The sequence below is a fragment of the Alligator mississippiensis genome, chromosome 4, assembly GCF_030867095.1.
Source record: "Alligator mississippiensis isolate rAllMis1 chromosome 4, rAllMis1, whole genome shotgun sequence".
NCBI lineage: Eukaryota > Metazoa > Chordata > Crocodylia > Alligatoridae > Alligator > Alligator mississippiensis.
This window is the reverse complement of record NC_081827.1, coordinates 9,558,299-9,582,082: the sequence shown is the minus strand read 5'-3', so window position 1 is coordinate 9,582,082 and position 23,784 is coordinate 9,558,299. Positions and strand designations below refer to the sequence as shown.

Here is a 23,784-nt window from a genome sequence, read left to right as displayed (position 1 = left end):
GAGATCTTTTCTGTACATCTTTCTGTACTAGTATTCGGGGTTCACTATTAAATCCTGTAGGATTTATCTGTGAGAGGGGAGGGCTTCAGGATGAGATATAACAAGAAGCAAATTCCATGTTGCCTCCTTCCTGGAAGTCTTCTGTCAGGAGCGTTGTAAGGACAATGTGTTTTTTTTAGAAGTTTTGGAGTTAATGTCCCTTCACAGACAAAAAACTAGCCGGCTCTGCCCCTTTGAGTATGCCAGCTCTGTCCACACATCTGCATCTGACTTCAGAGAGCATATCATGCATGCTGATACTTGGAAATTTGGATTGGATCACCCTTGGCCAACTGCTGGTTTTCTTTATATTGATGCTGACTTGGCAGGTTTGGCAGATCCAGCAGTCAACAACAAGGCCCAGCTTTGGAAATACATCCCTTTAGTAACCAAAATCACAGGCTTACTTGTGGGGTTTTAAGTTGCATCTGGCGTCTTGGCTGTGCGCGTTCCAGTTCTTTCTTCCAAATTATTATTTCTGTTCATACCCAGGCTTTCTAAATACAATACTAACTTCTTCAGTTGGTAGAGTTTTATCCACTCTCGTGGATTTTAACACAAATTTAACATTGATATTGTGTCCAGAAAAATCTCACAGGCTGAAGTCGTCTCTTTATCCAAATGCAGTAGGGCAATAGGGCCTTCATATAAACTTTCCCAATAAAGATCTACTCAGCTGTGCAAGGGCCACCATGCTACAAGGTCCATGTAGTCTTTGGACTTTAAGGAATGCTGATTCCTCAAGGTCAGATTAGGTGTACATTGGGGAACCTTATACTGAGCCGCCTAGGTCTGCCACCCAGTTATTCCCTCATGCAAAGAACCCAAATGCCTCAAAGGGATTTTTTTGCTTAGAACCAGACTGAGATCAGTGGCTCATTTGAGGTGAGTTTATTTTCCCACATCTGTATTTGTAACTAACTTGTCTACAAACTCAAAGACAAGACCTACCTATGAGCTTATTATGCCTTTGGCCTGTTTTGGACCTATTTGACCCCCCCCCGCCCCCCCCAAAAAAGGTGGCAGGTCACCAAGAGCCTGATCCAGCAAAGGATGCAAGTATTGCAATCCTAGACAGTCTCGCACCAAATCCTTAGCAACCTGCTGTCCAGTGGGATTACACAGACCCAAGTTAGGCAACCAGGCCATCTGCATTATCAGTGCAGCACAAGAGAATGGGATCCCCGAGAGGCACCAACCCCAGCAGGAAACACAGAGGCAAGGCGGTATCTAATTTCAACCCACAGGGAGATGCCTCCCTCTGCTTGGGATACCCAACTCGGACGGATCCTCCGCAGTCAGCAGCAGGGACACCTTTTCCTGAATAGTCTCATGATGAGAGTATTACCTTAAATGGGAAGGCACTCAGGCTCAAATCCCTTCTGTGCTGAAGGGTCTTGACTCTGCAGCTCCTACCTTCCCGGATAATGTCACCAACAAGCTATTATGTTTTCAGGGTGGGGAGGGGAAAGGGGAGGATGTGAGTCATCTCAGTTATGCTGCAGCTGTTCTGCTTTGTATAAAAGCACGGTGCCATATTCACCCCATTGGGAGCTGGGACCCAGGCCTTCCCCTGCAACATGGGCCACCTTCAGAAAGAAGGACTGAGAGATGCACTTGCCTCCTGAAATCCCCTAACAGTGGTTTTCAACCTTTTTCCATTTGTGGACCCCTAACAAAAAAATTCAAGTGGAGGTGTGGACCCCTTTGAATTGCAAGTGTGAGTATTCACGCTACCAATTGGTCATCGTCATCCTTCGCAGACCCCCTAGACATAGCCTGCAGATGCCAAGAGGTCTGCAGACCACAGGCTGAAAAACTACTGCCCTGTAGCCTGGTGATTAGTGCGCTCTTCGAGGGAAGTGGGGGAGATGGTGTCACCGGCTGCACCATTGCTTTTCTCTGGGCTTAGATTCTGCTTTATGCAGCCCTGTTTCCACCTCTGGTTTGTAGTTGCTGATCCTATATAATAGGCAGAGATGCCTCAACCTTTTCTATGTTGCTGTGGGAGGTTATAGGTGGAGCAGTGCTGCCACTATTTCACAGAGAGGTCTGGGAAGCACCTGCTGGCCTGTATTACAGGAAAATGGTTCATCACATGGTCCTGGGCTGCTCCTTACATCCACCGGCTCAATTGCTTTAAGGGGCTATTGCATTTCATTCGCCCCTAATGATACGTTTCCATGTCGGCAATCACAGTGGCTGTTACTAGGGACCTTAACCAGTCGCCCATTGAGAGCCGGTCTGAGATGCAGCAAATAGCACAGCAGGTGCTGTTTTCTCTGAGCCTTATGGATAAAGCCTGGGAACCCTGCTTTGTAGGAGCCACAGCTGGGAATGAGGTGTTGAATAATGAGTAGTGCTGAACAGAGAACTTTCCACTGCCTAAGGGGATTTTTACATATCAAAATGCTCCAACTGGTTGCACTGAGCACCAGGTAAAAGGCTAGGCCAGCTGGGAAATACAGGTAGCAACCAGAGCCTCCTGCAAAGAAACGGCCCGGTCGGAAAATTAGCTCTTTCAGTGCCCGGGCACTTGCTTCTGAGCCTGCAAGCGCTGACCTGTTGGGGCACACGGCAGGAGCCCAGAGAGTGGCTGAAGAAGTGGATTTTATTCACTCCCAGGGCGGGCAGAGGCTGGCACATTTTATCCTGCCCAGGACTCCTTTGAAAGGGAAAGCTCTGGCTTTAAAGATTGCCCCTTCTTTAGGCCAGGGCGTATGCTAAGCCGTGCCATTCTGCCATCTGTGCCTTCCCTGCATTCAAACCCCTCCTCCTCCTCTTCCTCCTCCCGAGGCGAGCGGCTTCTCTTCTCCAACTCGCTTTGCATCTTGCAGCCAGACATCGCCTGATCTCTCCCATGGTCCAATTAGATCTCAGCCTCTTCCACCCGACTCTCTCCCCCTTTGCAAAGGCGGGAGCTGTCCTCCTTGGCCTGGCTGGGTCCTTGCACAGTCCATCACCAGGGTAACGGCGCGCAGAAACAATCCAAGCCTGGTCCGGCTGTTTTGGACCACCTCCTTTCAGGATGCTTCGCTGTCTTTAACCCTTGCGTTGCTATGTGTTAGTTATATGGTAGGAGGGGGACTCTATAAATGCTGCAGTTATGGGGCTAGGCTGGATAAAGGGAAGGAGATACCCACTATATCCCCCCTCCTGGCTCATCATGAACAGCCCACTGACCGTCGACCACTGGTCCGGTTTGCACCACGTTGGGGATTTCCTCTTCATTTCCACCCCCCCTGCATGTATTGCACACAGACACATGCCTCCACCATCTCTGAGCAAGCGGGGCACCGTTCCCCTCGGCTCCAGTGGGTCAGCAACAGGAGCCCGTGCAAACAGTGAATGTTCCCTTCAGTCCAGGCAACTGAAAAACAACCAACAATGGAAACGCAACACAAAACCGGCCCGAGTTTGGGTCAGACAGATGGAACAAAACAGCTCATTCAGCCCCGGACAAAAGGGGTTTGATTCCATCGGAGCACCTTTAGCAACAGCAGAACAATGGGGAGCGAATAGGGCCAGCCTTCAGCCCCGTTCTGGCGAACAATAGTCGTATGGCTAGGGCATTCACCCAGACAAAACCCTCCTCTGGCACAGGGGACTGAAGCAAGGGAAAACCCCCAGCCACAACCCGGTGGGGCACACTTTGCTAGGCACCACTGATTAGAAAGGGGGATGTCTGAGCAAGACAGCAAACGTGCAACCTGCTTTCAAAGGTAGTTCGATGGCTCCTCATCCCATAGTCCCACGCTACCTGCAGCAGCTTTCGTGCCACGCAACAGCTGAGTTGGAAAAATAGCGCTGGAAAGGAGGTCATTTCATCCCAGCCCCTGCTCGAGGTGGGATCATCCAGGTCACAACCATCCTAGCTAAGTGCTCGTCTATCTGCACTTTAAAAACATCCAGTGACAGCCATTCCCTGGTCCTAGTTGCTCATAAAATAGCTATCCCCATTTTTTGCAATAGGGATAAGAGATGAAGTGACTTGCCTCATACCGCACAGGAAGTCTGTGGCAGAACAGCTGTGTCAGACTCAGGCTAATACTCCCTAACCACAGCCTCTTCTTTGCGCGTGCCTTGAAGCACGTTTCCATGTGGGTGTGGGTGTGGATCTCCACTCACGCTGCAATGCAGTTTTTACAGCACACACAGAGAAACTTGAATCACAAGACCTGCATACGTGTGGACTTCCCAGGTGGAGGAGTTGGGGCTCAAGGCTACGCCTCCGCCTTGCTCCAGCAATACCGATGCAAGAATTGCCACAGACGGGCAGTGCTGTAACTAGCCCCATAGCCTGTCTCTGTCAGCAGCTCAGGTTGAGAACACCCCGACGGATAGTCTTGGAATAAAATGTCCCCCAGCAGAAACTTTTCCTTAATCTCGTGCTGCTGTCAGTTAGATCAAGGAGCCAATCCTTCCTGAATGTCTTTCCCTGTCTAACACACTGGCAGATGTGCTCATTTGTCTAATCTTTCATTAATCCTGCTAAACTCCTGGCCTTAGTGCAAGCCTGTGGAAAGGAGTTCCACGGGTTAATTACAGAGCCAGGAATCCTAGCATGGATGGCACTTCTAGCAGGAGTTTGCGAGGGAAGAAGCATTGTCTTGCAAGACAGGCACTGGCCTGATTTCCCTGGATCTGTTTGATTCTTGTGAAGATGCCAACTGAGGCCCTAAATGTTTTTATGCCTCAATTCCTCCCTTTCCCCCCAGTGCTGCCCCATGCCCTGCCCACTCAGTCTGTGCCAAAGCTAAACTCATGGCCTAGCACAGCTCTGAGGACCCATCCAGCAACATTATCTATCTCAGATCTGCTTCTTGGCGTGTGCACGTGGCTGCTCAAAGCTGGTCGCTCTGGGATTGAGCGGAAAAAGCTTCTCGGGCTTGCCGCAGAGGCCATGTACATCTACCTGCAGCTGGAAGGTCCCAAAGATGGTTGGTTCCCAGAACTGATGTCAGCCATTTATTCATCTTCTTCCCACTTTGAAATGCGGTTTGCATGTAGTTAGATCTACCATCATTGTCCTCCTTGCAATCGGATCTGGTGAGTGCAGCCATTGGGAGCTCCATAACCAAAGAGTTTGTCTTGTAATGGGGGTAGAGCATGCTAGCACAGGAGAGTGGAAGCTGGGTACGAATCTGGAGGCTGCAGAGGCAAGCACCCAGCAGGAGAATTGTGTTATCTGGTATCTGAAATGACCCATTCTCCAAAAGAAAAGGAGTCTGGGGGGTCACAAGGCACTGTCACACAATGCCTATTCCTGGCATAGCGATTTCTTGCTCCTCCAAGCGATCTCTCCAGGGCAGGAGTGATCCAGACCAGCAGGGTCGTTCTGCTCCATGTGGCTATGAGGACCGGGGTGTCCGGGGACAATGTGTCGGATGTCGAGCTGGCTCAGCTCTTCCCACGTTCTTAGGTGAGATGACTGATAGCAGTGGACTTAAGCTCCAGTTATTCCAGCTCTTAAAGCTAGATGGACCCTGAGGCTCACCAAAAGCTGCACAGTAACACAGTGAGATTTTTGGGGAGGCTGTTCGGTCTTAACCCCCACCCCGCCCCCCCATCTGACTTCTCCCACTGCAGCTACCACTGCGCCCCTCCTGCCCACGGTCTAGGTTACTCGGTGTCACTCTCAAAGCTGCTGATCCTGGTATTACAGAACCACACGACTTCCAAACACATGACGGGAGGGGAGGGGAGCTTACCGTGCAGGGCGCCTGTTTTGTTTTGTTTTCCTCTCTTGGCCTTCACATTTATTTTAGGGCACCAGGGCAGGAGAGCTCATAATCACCCATGTGAGCACATGACAGCAGAGTTGCATCCTCTGTGCAAAACATCTAAAAATTGGCTTATCTCCTGATAGCTACAGGCCTGAGTCTGCAACCATCCTGTTCATCCTGAGTGGCATTTTCCACCCAGGTAGAGTCACAGAGAATAAGTGCTACTGGCACAAATGCAGTCAGTACCTACAAGCCCCCGGTATAGGAGTTTGCACTACAATACAAAGTCCTGCGTGTTTGTAACAGCCCCTCTGTGGGGGTGGATCATAGCCCATTAGATGAGATTCTCCTTTAAGGCTGTCTAAATGCAGGATTTTAAGACACCTATCTCAATGGCATGCTAGGAATATATGTTGGTGCCCCTGGGGCAGCAGGATATAAGGATATAGGCATTCCCAAGTAGCCCTAGATTTGTCAGTGATTTGCCAATGGGACAGATTCTCAGCTGCTCTGAACGATGCGACTCCCTTTGATTCCCCTGGAGCCCTACTGATTCCAACCAGCTGTGGTCCTATATGCTGTGTGCTTCAGGGATGGATGGAGCAAGCCTATCCGTCACACGATATTGCCATTAGCATAAGGCAGAGTCAATAGCATGAAGTCTTTTCATCAAGAAATAAATGGGTAGATTCCTCAAGGACTTCGAGAGCAGTGTGTGCCATGACACACATGTCCACAGAGGACATGAGCCACCACCTCCTGCCTCTGCTGTCAACAGAGCTCAGGCAGCCTATTGCACCCCAAGTTCATAGATTCATAGATTCATAGATGTTAGGGTCGGAAGGGACCTCAATAGATCATCGAGTCCGACCCCCTGCATAGGCAGGAAAGAGTGCTGGGTCTAGATGACCCCAGCTAGATGCTTATCTAACCTCCTCTTGAAGACCCCCAGGGTAGGGGAGAGCACCACCTCCCTTGGGAGCCCGTTCCAGACCTTGGCCACTCGAACTGTGAAGAAGTTCTTCCTAATGTCTAGTCTAAATCTGCTCTCTGCTAGCTTGTGGCCATTATTTCTTGTAACCCCCGGGGGTGCCTTGGTGAGTAAACCCTCACCAATTCCCTTCTGTGCCCCCGAGATGAACTTATAGGCGGCCACAAGGTCGCCTCTCAACCTTCTCTTGCGGAGGCTGAAAAGGTCCAGGTTCTCTAGTCTCTCCTCGTAGGGCTTGGTCTGCAAACCCTTAACCATACGAGTTGCCCTTCTCTGTACCCTCTCCAAGTTATCCACATCCCTCTTGAAGTGCGGCGCCCAGAATTGCACGCAGTACTCCAACTGCGGTCTGACCAGCACCCGATAGAGGGGAAGTATCACCTCCTTGGACCTATTCGCCATGCATCTGCTGATGCACGATAAAGTGTCATTGGCTTTTCTGATGGCTTCGTCACACTGCCGGCTCATGTTCATCTTGGAGTCCACTAGGACTCCAAGATCCCTCTCCACTTCCGTGCCACCCAGCAGGTCATTCCCTAGGCAGTAGGTGTGCTGGACATTTTTCCTCCCTAGGTGCAGCACTTTGCATTTCTCCTTGTTGAACTGCATCCTGTTGTTTTCTGCCCATATGCCCAACCTGTCCAGGTCTGCCTGCAGCTGTTCCCTGCCCTCCGGCGTGTCCACTTCTCCCCATAGCTTTGTGTCATCTGCAAACTTGGACAGAGTACGCTTCACTCCCTCTTCCAAGTCGCTGATGAAGACATTAAAGAGCTTTGGTCCCAGGACCGAGCCCTGCGGGACTCCACTGTCCACACCCTTCCAGGTCGAAACTGACCCATCTACCAGGAAATCAGTTCAATCAGTGCTGACTCCACTACCTGCCCCTACCCCTAGTAATGCCTTCAATAGATTTAAAAAAGCTTTTTTTTTACCCAGAAAGTCACTATCATTGTCACAATTTTGCAGATGGAGGAACTGAGGCACAGAGAGAGGAAGGGACTTGCCCAAGATGACCCAACAGGCAGGACTGGGAGTAAAACCCAGGTGTTTTGAATGCCAAGTCGCACTGCCTCCCTGCAAACAGCTGCTTCTGCATGCACAGATGTCATGGAGAACTCCTTTGTGAAGAGGTCAGAGATGGGGAAAAGGCCTAGTGCATCTTTTGGTCCATCCTGCCTGTAAATGGGGAAAATGATATGTTGGCCAGTGTATCGTCCGTGGGTTCACCCACCCTAGCTGATGGGTCCTCCACCTCGGCCACTTCCACAGCCTGAGAGACTTGCCCCAATAGGCGAGCCTTCCCTTGTTGCCCCTTTCCATCTGCCTTGTCACCCAGAGAACTTGAGTACTGGAAACATAGGCCCCCTCCCTGTGATTTCAGGTGCTTAAATGCAATCACAAAACTCCCATGCACCCAGCAGCCATCCAAAACCCCTCAGTCCCTTGGTCCCTTTCGTGAAGCTTAGCCTGTGCCTTTTTCTTTGCAAAAGTCACCAAATCCCCTCTGCTTACCCCAAGCCTACAGCAACAAGATGCACGAGAAGGGTTTTAGCACCTCTTACCTTGACGCAACACGTATTTGCTTCACTTAAAAGTGTGACCAGCTGTCTGATTGAATCCTTTTCATATATTAGAGAAATGCCTGTGACATCCCAGGGCTGAGTCATTTAAGGTTTCTTCCTTTTTTTTGTAGCAACCCCACATTCCCCTGCTTTCTTTCTCTTTTTTTTGCTAAAACAGCCTGCAGAGACGGGTAGAAATGGCAAGGGTTGGATAGTAGAAGGAAAGAGAAGCGCTCTTGTCAAGAGTAACCTTTAAAGCCGTCTGGCCTGGAGGAATGTCTCCTTTTGCATCAGTGTGGAATATATTGCTCACAAAAAAAAAAAGCATCAAGCTAGGACTTTCCATCTGCAGTCATGTGCGCTCGCTGCTTTCCACGTGCAGAGGCTGAGCGGTGAAGACACTGAGTCAAGGCAACCTTTTTGGAAAGAGTTGTTCGCAATGACGACTGCTCTGAGCAAGGCCCTCCACATTATCCCTACCATATTCTTGCCGGCCTGCTGGGATCACATGCCTTTCAGGGTCTGCAGAAGGGTGAGTTTACTGTCAGGAATGTCTCTAGAAACCAGGAATGCCTGCCGAGGGTGCTGGAGATGCCCCAAGGAATGTACTGAACCGTCCACAGCCTCATTCCTCCGGCCTAAATTAAAGAGTCAGTTGGACAGGTCCCAACACTCGGGACTCCCCCTCAGTTATGACAGATGCAATGGTAAAACCTTGAAGGGCTGGGGTAAGAGAAGGTGAGCTGCAAGGAGTTTGCTCTCCAGGGAGGAGGCTCTTCCACCCTTCATTTAGAGATGAGATAGACCACAATGCAAGCCTCTGTGTAGTAGGCTATTCGGTAATAAAAGGTAGGAAGCCGATTGTTACGGATGCAAGAGGGATGTTTTGGGGGAGCTAAGAGTAGACCACAGCTACCAGTCCTCTCATCATTGTAGCCTGCAAGTAGCAGACTTTGTCCTTTACCCTAAAGTCACATTGCAGGGTCAAGTCAGTCAAATGTCCCCTTACTGGACACATGAAACTGCAAATCAGGGCCCTACTTCCTCCCAAGTAGCTCTCTTTATCTTGCAGTGGGCAAATTACCCCATGTTGGCTTGAAAGATGCTGGGTTGAGATCAGCGTAGCATGGGCAGTGATGGAGTACAGACTTCAGGGAAAGAAAGTTTTCTAAGTGACCTTGGAAAATGACCTGCCCTGGATTATGCTAATGTAGGCAAAGGTTTTTTTATTTGACCAGCTAGCACAAGGCCAAAGTTATCAAGACTTTCTGAACAGCTCCTGCCTGTCTGGTAAACAGGGGAGGCAGCCTGTACATATGTTGTGGCTAGTGCTGTTACTGGCTCTGGGGAGCACACGGGAGCGATAGTGTTCAGATCCGCCCGCTTGGTCTGGGTAGGCATTGAAACACCCCATGTTGCAGACAGCATGATAGGGAAAAGGCTCTGATGCCCCAGCCCAAAGGCTGCGATCCCTCCTTTATCTGTGGGACAGGTGCAGGAAGAAGGAGCAGCAAAGCATTCCTGTCCTTTTCTGCCAGTGCTCCTCCATCATGCATGCAGGGAGAAAGAATGGGGTTTGGGGGCCAGACCAGAGCTGATGAACATTGGTACTCAATGCACTTCAGTGATGATGGGCCAGCTGAGGCCCTGTCCCAAGAAGTGTTGGGTGAGACATTGCACTCCTGTTACTCATCGTCAGTGTAAATCCAGAGCAGATCCATCGATCTGAACCGTGCTGCAATAGCTTTACAGCCTAAGAGCTGTATGGCCCCAAGAAGGGCGGTGGCTTTTGCAATGGGGCACTGAAGAAAGCTGTTTGCTCTTGCTCATCTATGATGTCAAGAAGAATTATGGAGATCAAAGACCGTAAGGACTTGAAAACACTACTTAAAATGTTGTCACCCCAGCCCAGGAACAGGGTGAGAGTGGCCATCTTCACAGGTTTTGGAAGAGCCCGGAGAAGCATCCCAAATCTGGATACTGACCCAAGAAGGAAACCATGTTCCTATACTCCAGAGATGCTCTGCATCAATGACTTGAAGGGTGTTCTTCATTAGGGGGGAAGGAGGGAGAGACACTGTGTTGTGTCCACATGGGTGACCAGAAACACCACCTCTGTTTGTTCATTAACCTGACAGGTAGTCCCATTTTCCATCCACGTCTAGGATTCAGGAGTGGCTGTCTAATGCCCTCCATCATGACTGGCTGGCCTGCTTCCTCGTTGTGCTTGTTTGGGGAATTGGTGAGGAGGCTCCACTGGCCCAGACATCTTCAGCAGTAACTGGGATGAGGCAGTGCAGGGCTGGGAGGCAGGGGTCAAAGCCGCTCTTCAGCTCATGTAATCACGTCTCTATTGACTTACAACCATAAAGAAGTTGGGCTGAAAGAGACCTCCAGAGGTCATCTAGTCCACCTCCTTTCTGAGGCAGGATTATCCCTATCCAAGCCATCCCATACAACCTAAACATTACATAAGCCTACCGTCAATCTGGATGCAAAACAGGCCTAGCGTCCTAACCTGCCACAGGTAAAGCAGGGGGACCACAGCAACCCATGTCCTACTTCTGTGAAAGGTGGTCAATATATATATATGGGCTGCATTGGTAGAAGAGGTCCAGGGAAGTGATTATGCCCCTCTATTCAGCACTGAGGAGGCCACATCTGGAGCACTGTGTCCAGTTTTGGGCCCCCCACTACAGAAAGGATGTGGACACATTGGAGAGAGTCCAGTGAAGGACAACAAAAATGGTTAGGTGTCTGGGGGACATGATTTATGGAGGAAAGACTGAGGGAACTGGGCTTATTTAGTCTATTGAGAGGGATTTAATAGCAGCCTTCAACTCCCTGAAGGGAGGTTGCGAAGAGGATGGAGCTGGACTGTCCTCAGTGAGGGCAGATGGCAGAAAAAGGAGCAATGGGCTCAAGTTGCAGCAAGGGAAATTGAGGTTGGATATTAGGAAGAATTTTCTCACTAGAAGGGTAGTAAAATACTGGATTAGGTTGCCCAGAGAGGTAGTGGACTCTCCATCCTTGGAGGCTTTTAAGACCCAGCTAGACAAAGCCTTGGCTGGGATGATGTAATTGGGGCTGGTCCTGCTTTGGACTAGATGTGACCTCCTGAGGTTATTTCCACCCCTCATTTTCTGTGCTTCTATGAAACCATGACACAAGCTTGTAGGAAGGGGAAGCTTGTGTGACACAAAGTAGACCTGGATGAAAGTACAAGGCAGGACAATGAGACCCCCTGTCACTCCTCAAATCGGGTGATCACATCAGACTCAGGGGTCTCACTGAGACTATAAGCTGCCCTCCAGAGAGGCAGAAAACAGCAGAAAAGGGGTTGAGCATAATTGTAGCAGCAGGGTCTGAAACAAGAGCTCTGAAAAGTGGGAACAGCCCCATGCACATCACTGACGTGTCCATGCAGCACTCAACCTGCAGGAGACAAAGGCCATGTTCGTTCTGCAGCAGCTCCATGATCTGGAGATGTGTGAGGCAGTGGATGAGGCCACCCAGGACTAAAGGCACAAAGACGTGGCTGAGGCTGCTCCGGGACCTCCCAAAGCAGCTGCTCTCAGGCATTCATTTCTGGCCTGCATGAGAACAGCCACAGCGGGACTCCGGCAAGTCCTCACCAGCATATTGCTGCATTTGAGGTCTGTGCAGGGGAGCAAATCTGCATATTGTGCTTGAGGCCTTCCTGGCCAAGACATGCTGTGGTGTAGATGTGCCCTGTGTGTACTATGGGGAGGAGGAGAGTGCAGTAGACCATCCCACCCAAGCCCAAAGGAGGGTCAATGAGGGGGGACCCAACCGCTGTCCATGAAGGCAGCAGGGGATGGGGGACTAAATCCATCATCTCCATGCTACATGGGGACAGGGCTGCAGGGGAAGTGACTCAGTGTTGTGGTGGATCTAAAAAGCTGGTCCGAGGCCTGCAGGCATACGTGGTTTTGTTTGGACTGCCTCATGGGATGAGAAGCAGGTTGTATAAAATACCAGTTAAATATGCAGCAGTTCATTTATTTCAATTAAGGGCAAAGCAGGCCAGACTGGCAGATCAGCCTGCTCAGAAAGAGGAAGGCAAGAACTGCTTTAGCCCAGAGGAGGAGGAGATGAGCCTGGGCTGACCTGGATTGACCCAACCAGCAATAGCTCCTTTATGAAGCTGGCCAGGCTGAAGGCACGTGAGGGCCCACGCTTCATCAGCCGGAGGGGTGAGAGCTAGAGATAAGCCAGCACCAAACTGGTTGCAAGCCTCTCTGGACTTTGTGCAAATAGAAACCAGCTGTGAAGTTTGCTCAGGGCTATGAATATTCAACTGCCCCTTCAGCGAGTAATATGTAAGTAGCTCTTATGCGTTGGCGATGGTCCTAAGTGGCCCAGCATCCCACTGTTAGGCAGCTACAGCTGAGTGCAACGTGCCAAAGAAAATCATTTCACACAAAGCCAAGGAGTAGGATCTGATATCTGCCCTTTTTTCACCCAGGAAGGGGAGGGGAGGGCACTGTTGCAGTTGTTCAATCCCCGGTTCCTGGAGTTGCTGAGGATCTGGCGACACTTCCGTCTCCAATGAAAACCACATCCAAGCCCTTCATCTGCATTTGCAGAAGCAACAGATGCAAGAATTTTAATGAAGTTCGAAATAAATATCTGCCCTATTTTGGCTACTAATCCACTTGACGCCAAGACCTACAGTGCACGGGGTTATAGTTCATTTCGGCCTCTTCCATGAGGTCCTCCCTATAAATATTCAACCCCAAACCCTAGTTAAGCAGCTGAGAAACGAACCCTGTAGTGGCTCCATTAGCCCCAGAGTTATCACTTACCATGCTCCAGTAACAGTTTTGTATCTACAGTTTCCTTACGGCCTTCAAGCATAAGGGACTATCTGTCCAGACAGCAAGTTCCTCAAAGGACCGTCTCCCGTCACGTACGCCAAGCATCCTGCCGTTACTTGCACTTCTCCTACCAGCTCTCTTTTTTTACTGGACGTGTCTGCTGCACCGTCCCTTGCCATTAAGGTAAAAAAAGACAGGGGGGAGTTTACTGAGGGACTGTGGGCCCATCTACGCATGCAGTTAATGCGAAGCAATGAACTCCGGAGTGTATTGCTCCTGGGTATGCCGTTTGAACATGAGTCCACTGGTTTACTGTGCTGCAGAGGGGCTGGCTGGGGCACAAGGGTGCTCCGGTGCAGGGCTAGCTAGTGAGCAGCCCCATGCCCCAGCTAGCACCTACGGTTTTCAGGGCCCTAAATGCCTATCTTTAGTTCCAGAAGATCAGTCAGAAAAACTTACGGGGCAGAACCGTGCAGCACCTAAGGGCCAAACCTGAGTTTTGTGGCCGACTGCCAAGAGTGGGAAAGCGGACACTTTGGGGTGGGAGCTCCCGGTCTGGTGCCGATTTCTCTTGCCTGTTCCTGCTTTCCCTGGTGCTTCCCGTTTTCCAGAAATGCTTCTGAGCTGCCTAGGGGACCGACCTGCGTGTGGTCCCCGACCCCTGGTGAGAAGGTGGGAAGCAGGCACTCGGCAGCAGGAGACCCCATTCTGGGAACAGTTCTCCCACCTGGCCCGACCACCCTGGTGATGGCTACCATGGCCCTGCTCCTTCTCCAATTGATGTGGCAAACCCGCTGCTACAGAGTAAGAAACCCCCCCCAAAAACTAAAAACTTGTATTTACAATGACTATCCTGCTGCAGAATTAATCAGTTTACTCCAGCCTAACAGGGGTGCACATGTAAATGCACATTTACTGCAGAGTAGATTAATTAGCTGCACAGTAAGCATCTCATGGAGTTCCAGAGTTCACTAGAGATTGCAGACATATACAAGGTCTTGGAAAAAAAAAAAAAATCACCCATCATCTTTTGGTGTTTCAGTATCTGTCTGGCGACTAACCGTAGATACCCATGTGTGAAAGTTTTGAACTGTTTAGGTGCTGAAGATCCCCCAAGTTTTCCAAGAGAGCAGAATTTCTTCAGGGACATGTCCACTGACCCCACAATTGTGCAACACACCTCTGGTTTGCTACTCTCTGACTCAGAAGCGGCTGCAATTCAGTGGCAGTGGCCAACCCAGGCTAGCATGGGCAAACCCACCATGTAGACCCCCTTAGACTTCAGGCCTACCCTGGGGAGCTCACTTTTCTTTGTAAGGTCTAGATATGACCTCTCACTGCTTAAGACATATTTTGCATTTGGGCTATATGTATGAAATGCAAACATGCCTGGATCTCCCGAGTGAATTTTAACAACCCTCGTAGCAGCAGGACATTGCCTACTATTGCCCCTTTGCTTTACCTCTGGAGCAGGTTAGGGGGCTATGCTTAGTAGTTGTGGAGTGGGGTTATGTAGCATCAGTAATAAGTTAAACAAGGATTTGTATCGGATGGTTTGGATAAGGATGAGCCTGCCTCTAGGGGTCTTCTAGCCCAACCCTCTGCTAGAGATCCCTTCCAGCCCTGCTTTCCTATGATTTTAAGATGCAAGCAAGCATCTATTAAGCACAGATGGGAACTGGTAAATAAGACCACCGTTTTCCAGTAAAGAACCATACCAAGTCTCTATTCCAACAAGATATTTTATTGGTCCAGCAACTGCAAAATATACAAATTTCTGAAAGGCATACCCTGTTTTTAAGCTGACACAGCTTTGTCTCAGGCAATTATTCCAGACATATATACAGAATACATTTAACATACCACAAGTCAAAAAAAAAAAAAAAAATCCTCCCCAAAAACTAACCTTCTCTCCAAGCTTTGCAGAATACATTAAATAAATAAACACCACTTGGCTATCAAAATCATAAAAAAATAAATTCAAGTATTACAAAGGAAAAAAAGAAAAAGAAAAAAGTCATTGGTGTGGTTCATCAAATTCTTTTTCCTCACTAGCTCCTGTACTCAGGATGGCATTGCCCAATAGTTGCGTTTTTTACAAGAAATCAGAGGATTGCTGTCATGTTTCTAGTGTGACAACGAATTTCTCTTCCTTCCAGCATCTTGCTCAACTCACCACCACTAAGGGGAAGGGAGGGGGAAATCCATCTGCTAATTTGAAGCCATAAATAAAATCTCCTTTTTGACTAGCCAGATTAAAAAAGTTAAAATTAAAAAAAAAAAAAAAAAAGGATTTTATTTTGTTTGGAGATCGCATGTTTTCTGTATTGATACTGGGGAGGGCTCTGTGGACGTCGTGTTTGCGTCTGCTGCGTTATCTTCCTATAGCAGGAGGAGACAGTCACACTCCTAGGGAAGTGGTTTCAGAAGATAAAAGACACTTGCCCTCAGAAGAAAAGAAAAAAAATCAGTCTCTTAAAAAAAACAGCAGTGAATTTAAAGGGCAGACATTAAAACATGCACACAGACGCATGGAAAGGGGACTCTGTTTAACATGGCTATTTAAAAAAAAGTGTCTTCTCCACTTCATCTGTACAAGAACGTGTGTATGCGAGCAACCTCACACCGGCAGGTCACCAATATCATCAAGGGTCAGATGTGAGCGGAGAGAGCCCGTGATGGCCTCTGGCTGGTGCTGCTCGAAGACATACAAAGCATTTGCACTGTGCAAGACTAAAGCATTAGGCACTGTGGTTTGCCTTTCCTAGGCAAAAAAAAAGTAGCCACTTTCCAACAGAGCCTCTCTGCTCCCATCTGCAGAAATATCGCTAGCTGTTACCAGAAGCAAGAACGAAAGGAAAGAGAGAGAGACGGGGACAAAAGTTGGAGGGGTCCCCGCCGAGGGTCCCCCCATTTAGCTAACGGACTGTACGGTGCGTCCTTTCGGCATATGATTTAGTTGCACATTAAGACAAAGAAGTATTGCTTGAGCTCTACTCTGATTTTTTTTTTTTTTTGGCTCTGCACTTGTATGCTGGACAGGATGCATGGTAGGCTCCCAATGAAGCCTAGGGGTGAGCAAAAAAAAAATAAAAATAAATGTACGTCCTGGGTGGAGGGGAGAGAAAGCTAGGACTGCTTCAAACAAAGTTTCCCCGGTGCTTCTGCCGTGAGGAAGGAATCCCATCCGTGCAAAAAAAACAACACACAAGCACACAGACACACATGCAAACTTCTGCACGATCACATAGTAGTGGTTCATCTTGGTCTTAAACCCCTTAACCTGACCAGTGTGTCAAGAAGGGATTTGCACACACAACACTTGGGCACCTGCCAGTTCCTACAGCTGCTTTATAAAAAAAAAAAAATTAGTAGCTAACACCTCACCCCACCCTGTTAATACTGTCCCTATCCACTGCTTTGTGGCCTTAGCTCTTCAGCACGTGCAGGACAGGATCTGGGGATTTAGGCTTCACCTGCCAAGGGCAGGATTTGCCAAAAGAAGGAAAGTAAAATCATGCTCCTGCCACACACAAAGTGCAAAAACCAAGAGGTTTTTAAAAAAAGAAATGAGTGTCTCATATTGTGACTTCTTCTAGATCTACACATGCACTCCTCCCTCAAAGAGAATTTGCGTCTCTTGGAGAGGCCTCCGTACACCTCAGACTCACGTATCTGCAAAACACATCTAGCTTAGTGTGGACACCTAGTTTTGAAAAGGCTGCCCTGGTCCTGCAGACATGCAGGCCAAAATCCATCTAAAGAAGGGGAGGGCAGGCAGATGGATTACAAATCAAATATAAATACAGCGCGCGCGTCTTCGATCACGTAAGTCTCTGTCCCCATCCCATCCCATCCCACCCCACCCCACCCCTCGCCCATACAACCCAAATTCAATTCAAAACAGCAAAAAAAAAAAAAAAAAAAAAATTCAAGGGCTTCCCACAATACAAGCCGAACTGCCACTTCAAGTCAGCCAGTGGCCAAAAATCACCTCCTAAGCTAGCACCAGGGAAGCTGGGTTTTATGCTAAAGGCAGTTTAACTTGGTTTCAGAAGCAGATTGACATTCTCTGCAGATCCCTTTCATAGTAATACAGATAGTGTATTTTTTTCCTCCATTTTTTTTTCTTTTTTGTTCAAACCGGCTGCAAAATTCAGCTCCAACAGCCAAAGATTTCACACCGTTGCCTCCGCCTTCTCTGCAGTCAGGTCACATACTTCAGTGAGACTGGATGCACGCAGGTTCCCGACTGCCGCCAGTCTCTAAGGAGCCTGATACGATGGAAGAGAAGATTTAAAAGTCCTCCCTATATTTCTCTGCTACCCCTGCAACATCCACGTACCTCCTCGCAACCCGAAGACGAGTCGGTACCAGATGGTCGTCCCTGCGAGGAGATCACATCGCTTACAAACAAAAATAAAGTTCGGAAACTCTGTGCACTAGAAGCACTGTACAGCTTGCTACGGTAGATCAAACACCAGAGAGGAAACACAAAATGGCCTAAGGATTTGATGTTGAATCCACTTTTTTCCCCCATTTCAAAATTCTCTCTCTCCCCCATTCAAGAAAGTCCAAGCTCGCAGATGAACAGCTATGGTAGAAGCAGCCAAAGGTCGACCTCGAGTCGAATGGAGGAGTACGATACAAGCAAGCTTCAGAAATGATGATGGAGTGGAGTTGGCTTCTCTTGTCGGCTTTCACTGCCCCGGAAGAAATCATGATTGCTTCTGCAAGTTATTCATGTTCTGCAAAGAGAGAAGTGGAACCGGGGTTAGATTGGTCCCGTGACTCCAAAAACCAAGGATAGCAAGAGACATGGCACCGTTTTGAACATGCAAAAACACTGGGCAAGAGAAAGTTGACATAAAGGGATCTGTGCAAAAGCATCCAGCAGGGAGGCAGGTCACGCAATGCCTCTTGAAGGAGCAGCTAATATAAAACAAGACGACCCCAGAGGGTTTGGTTATATGCTGCCAATGCCTCCCCTTTGCCCCCCCACAGCCTCATGGGTGTCCTGTCTCTATTGAGATTGGGAAGATCTCAGGGCAGAGCCTGGGGGCCTGGCACAATATGCACGCTGGGTGTATAACACTTCCAGATCAGCCCACTTTGCAGAAGCATAAATGGCCATAAGGCCCAAGAGGGTGAAGACTTAGGCCCTGGATCTTTGTTTCTCCAGGGCTCCAAGCACATTTGTGGATGCTTAGTAATAACTTGCATTTCAACCCACCCACCCTATGGTGCCAGCCTGCAAGATGGCACAGGGAGATGTGTGTGCACAGGCTGTTTCAGCTGAGCACGGGGGCTCTGCTTCCCTTAGCCCACCGCACAGTGGACTACAAACTGAGAAGGACCAACTTTGCAAACCCTCCCGCCACGCCCCATTTATTAGCAATAGGGTCCCCTGGGGTCCATCTGTCACCCAGCTACAGACCCATCCCTTCAGAACCACTGTTGCAAAGACATCCAGTGAACATTGGGGTCTGATAAAAAGGCACTTTCTAATACATCACAAGGACACTGGCAGTCTCAACAACTACATACGCACACCAGTGACAACACATGAACACCAGAGAGAGCATCAGAAGGTAAAACAGCTCCCGCTAGACAGGGGGTTGCTGAGGGTTCACCACAACTGGAAGGGTTTTTCCCATTTACAACATCACAGGGAACATTAAAAAAGAAGGAAGAGACTAGGGGGTTTCTTAAGACAACAAGGTGGGTTTTTTTTTTCCTTTATCTATATGGCCACACGGACCCCTTAACAGAAATCACAGTTCTTATCAGGTTTATAACATGGACTCAGATGCAAAGAAACAAAAAGCAGGTTGGGGGGAGTTGAGATGCTCTTTTTATCTAATGAGACAGGGTCAGATCAGGGGGGAAAAAAACCACAGCATGCATCAAGCCATTTACCTTGGAAATGTTAGTAAAGAGAAAACTTTGAGAAAGTGACAGACAGTTCGTCTTTAAGCATGAAAAGTGAAGGGGAGAAAACTTTAAATTGGATTTCTTACAAAAACATGCATTTAGGATCAAAACATGTAAATGCAGAAGAAACCCCACGCAATCTCGTGTGCAACATTAGAGAATTAAAAAACCACAAAAAAAAAGCAACAGCTGTTTTTCCCCATGCTCTCCGAGAATCGGCATGAGCACTTTCAAAGTAGTGCTGGGCTTTTCCTAGCCAAGGGCACTGCTGAGTTGCTGGTTGAACATGGCCATCCCATTTTTATTCTATTTCCTGCCTGTTTTCCAGGTGACCTTGCTCTGTTGTCCATTGAACCATCACCAAAACCTTCCTATCGTACTCAGTTGGGTAGTGGTTCCCAGACACTGACACTTCAAACTCTTCCCTCTGCAAGTTGGCCACTCTTAAGATCCTCAGCTGCTGTGAACGGTAGGAGTTCAATTGATTTCAATGGCACGTATGACATGGCATCAGCACAGGATCTGCCTAAAACACTACAGCTCATGGTTGGAAGTAAGGGAGCGAGTTACTACTGTCCGGAAAAGGGTGGGCAGCCATAATTATGCACTCTTACGCTCCAATACAAGCTGACATCCTCGGGAGATGCCTACCAAGAGGCATCCATGTTATATATTGGTAGGCAGATAGCAGTCTAACACACGCATTAAGAGGACTCAAAGAACATGCATGTGACATTAGCTTAGACACTCAAGGCTTCCCCTTGTATTTGACCGGGATATTTTAGATTACTGTCAAAATCAGAGGGGACCTCATACCCAACCACTGCTCAAGGCAGGATCATCTGTCTCGTCTACCTTCAGTGATAAGCATCTGAGCTAGATATATGTAAATGCCACCACCCGGCCAAGCTTCAAACCATAGTAGTCTGGCCTGCCCTAAATTGTAAGTCTCAAGAGCTGGGGAAAGCCATGGGAACTTTGTTGAACCAGCCGGTCCTCTGAGTTTTTTTGCCTGGCAACCCGACACAGCTGTCTCCAAAGGGCTGCAAACCCGGAGGGAACAATTATGTGAGGCTCAGCCAGCGTTGCACAGCTAAAGGCCTCTCTCTTCCAGGAATACGTTTTCTTACAGACCCGGTGCCCACGAACGGTGAGGATAGCACAGAGCAGCCATGCATGCCATGCCAAACAGATCCAACATAAAAAAAACAAAACAAACAAAAAAAAGAGGACTCCTCCTATGCTCAGCCTTTAATGTAAGACCTGAGCACCCCCGAAAACAAGACCCAGACACGACTTTTCTGACCTCTCACTGATCTGACCCGTTCCCACCTGCCCTCCAAATACAGAAGCTGTTAGTCAGGCTGCCTTTCCAAAGCAGTCACAAGGTGAGGAGGAGATGGGAAGAATTCAAATGAAGTTCAATCAGTATGCTGCGGCGGTGGCGGGCTGCCTCAGCGAACAGCAAATCCTGGCATCTTTAGCCAACGAAACAAATAAGGGCAGAGCTGCGTATTGACCTGATCCAGACTGTGCTTCGGAGAGCAAGCCGATCCCCAAGTGCCATCACGTGGTGCCTGTTCCCTGGTTACCTACAACCGGCATGTGCCAATTAGGTGCCTGCCGACTACTCCACTGTTGTTATTCTGCACCAGATCTAGAAAACCCACGAGTCTTAAAGAAGAAACAGGAGAAGACTCCAGCATGGCTTATGCTCCTGCTGTTTCTTTGAGCCAGAAATCTGACACTGGTAAAACAAGGAAGCTTCCCCTCAATACTGAACCGGCTTTGTTCTTATTTAATAAGTAGGGATCCTCCAGCATAATGTAGCAACATCCCAGAGTACTTACAGCCAGGAGTACTGCAGGACTTAGGGACAATGGTTAAATATTCAGGTATAAACACCTGCAAAAGTAGCATGGTCTCGACTATGCAATTGTCCACTCATGCCAAGCCAACCTAAATGCACTGTGCCCAAAAAAACCTTGGTCCTCAAGTGGATGGATACCAGGACCTGACAGCAGTCGGTCCAACTCCAACCACTCTTCCTTGGGACATAGGATATGGAGTGCTGGAGTGACCTGAAGCCGGTCACTTTTTACAAAGCCTTCCTAGGAAGCCTCTTCGGTCCAACCCCCTCCACCCATCACACTCTAAAAAGGAGCCAAAAAACTGGCTTTGGGAAGCATCTCCATGAGCTAAGCATACAGCTCTTCAACCAGGATGTCTAGCTCCCAATAGACAATTCTCCCCCAAAGGATGGCTGAAGCAGATAATCTGCATCACTTTCTAGCTAGAAAGATACCCCTTTTTCCTCCATCTAGTTAAATGCCAAACTGGCTGCAATAAGCCACATAGCCAACAGAAAGGACAAACCAGGTCTACAGTAGGAGGTACAAATACAGATGAGAAACCTTAGACTGCAATCCCATTGACCAAACAGTTGGAAAAAGAGCAAGCAAGGGAGGGAGAGATTAGGAGGCAAAAGGCATGCTTCTCATCTCAACAGAGGACGGACTACGGAGGTTTAATGCAAGATGTGCATGCACTTGAACAAACAGTACCGGGGCAGCGTCAAGATACAGACATTCCCCCCATGTAAAGAACAACTCGGAAACCACAGAATTAAAGTTTGCATCTCTGTCTACTTTCACAACCCCCCAACAACAAGATAGCCAGTGGGATTGAAAGAGGTACAGAAAGAGGGAGGGGGAAAACTCATGAGAAGATACTTACAGACATGCCTTCCCTAGTAAAGGCTGTAGAGAAAGAGAGAGAAAGAGAATGGAAAGAGAAGCGTCAGTAATGCAGTGCGAGGAGGGAGGGAGTCACCTGAAGTCAGCAAGAAGCAACGAAACAAAGAACAATTCGGATCCTAATCAGCTGGATCACTAGCATAAAGGACCCCGAAAGCTGGAAGCGCCATTAGCACCCCTGCTAGCACTAGTTGAGAACTGTCAATACGAAGCAGCCACCAAACAGGACCCCCAGCCGTTCGTGCCAGTTCAGGAGAGCATAAATGTGCTGGCCTTTCCTAAAGCTACTTCTAGGGCTGACCTATAAGACGGACGAGAGGACACAAAGAAGTTAACATGGACCAAAGGGAAAAGGAAGCATGGCTAGGTGCTAGTATAAGCCTACCACCTGTCCCGTCTCGGGGACAGAAGGGAGAAGCTCATGTATAATTGAGGCTGTCTTTAAAAGGCCTGAATAGGGCACTCGTCCAGAATTTCACATGGTTGAGGGAGATGACTCAGAGGAGTTTCTATTATTGTGGGGTGGAGGGGAATCAAGAAATGTCCCTGGAGGAGTGCTTCAAGGCTCTCCTGCCCACTCCAGAAGTGCCCCAGGGCTTTCAATAACCAAGCCTGGCAGCTAATTCTTGCCAGGCGGCAACATAATTATAGTCCAAGCCAGTTTAAAAATCAGCCTCGGCTGGGCTCTGCTTGAAATGACAATTTAGGTCGTGGTATTGTCTCACTTTAAGCTAGACTGTTTTTATTGTAAACGTAGGGAGAGTAAGGAAGCAGTTATAGCAAGAGGATGGTGTCAAGAATTATTTCTTTATTGCAATACCTACAGTTAAATTCTTGCCATATAAAGGAACAGCGGGAGCCCAGAGAAGGAGGGACGGGAGGGTTTAAATGGATGATCTAGACAGGGGTAGACAAGCTAGCCCTAGGCTTCTACACCGCAGCGGATGTCCAGTGACTGAGATTCAAGACAGGGCAGGAGAGCAACATGAGTGTCGACCAACACAGCTGCTCCCTTTGGCCTGGAGCTTTCTAAACTATGCAAAGGCTACAAAACCCAAGGCGTTTGACAACTATTGTTCAGTGGATGCTTTTAAATGCAAGGGACAGCAGTGGATGGCACACTGTGATGAAAAAGGTAGCTCATAGCAGCACAATAAAGACCAGTCCCTATATTTAGAAGCAACACAAGGAGGACGACAACACCAACACCAACACCAAGGAAAAGAATTCAACTAACTTGTCCAGGCAGCTGGGTGGGCACCTCCTGGGGCATACAGACTGGCAGGGCGGCAGAAGAAGAAGCCACATGCTCCTCAAAGCTGTTGATGCGAGGTTTTTTGGTGGGTTCTGGGCTTGCTAGAGGGGTAACACTATTGCGTCTCATGAGCGGGTTAGGTCCCTTCTTTGCTTCCTAAATTAAAGCGAGACAAAGACAAAAAAGGAAGAAGGCGACAGTTACGAAAAAAGCCATTTTAAAAATTGCCCTTTCTTCCTCCCCCCCGATTAACAGCAACTACAAACAAAGCGCTCAGTTGATGCATTTGTATCTCTGGTCACCAAAAATAAGTTTAGAGAACAGGAGAGACTGTCTAAAGAGAATTAAAAAGACAAACTACCCTGTATTGCAAAGGGAGAATTCCCTCCCCCTGCTATCTTCCCCTCTCATTTTATGCACGCGCACACAAAAAAAGGCGACAGCTTGAAAGGATGAGGACTATATAGTGTAGGCCAGAGTGAAGAAGAAAGCCCTTCAGTCTCCTTCTCAAAGTCTCTCCTTTTGACCCAAGGAGTTAGTTGAGCAGGTTGCATAAAAACCAAGAGGAACAGAATGAACTCATCTAGCTACAGAGAAACATGCAGCAATTAGAGCAGCCAGCGGAGCACAACAGCAAGAGGTTTGTGCTCCCTGGTGTGAAATAGCAGGACAGCTACCAG

The 23,784-nt window shown here is 48.5% G+C and overlaps 1 protein-coding gene across 4 annotated transcripts in view; it reads right to left on the bottom strand.

The window, feature by feature from the left end:
* Positions 1–14,883: 14,883 nt before the first annotated feature.
* The window catches only part of PFKFB3 (6-phosphofructo-2-kinase/fructose-2,6-biphosphatase 3), an 86,751-nt gene continuing 77,850 nt past the window's right edge, over positions 14,884–23,784 (bottom strand). For 2 of the 4 annotated variants that reach the window (XM_059725754.1, XM_006274549.4), the window contains exons 14-15: positions 23,087–23,260; positions 14,884–17,907 (exon numbers count right to left, since the gene is read on the bottom strand). In XM_059725754.1, the coding sequence (XP_059581737.1) occupies positions 17,878–17,907; positions 23,087–23,260 (204 nt within the window). In that variant the 3' untranslated portion in view covers positions 14,884–17,877. Of the gene's footprint in view, positions 17,908–21,829; positions 21,853–23,086; positions 23,261–23,784 lie in introns of all 4 variants that reach the window. The other 2 variants (XM_019487595.2, XM_019487596.2) reach the window with 2 other exon arrangements.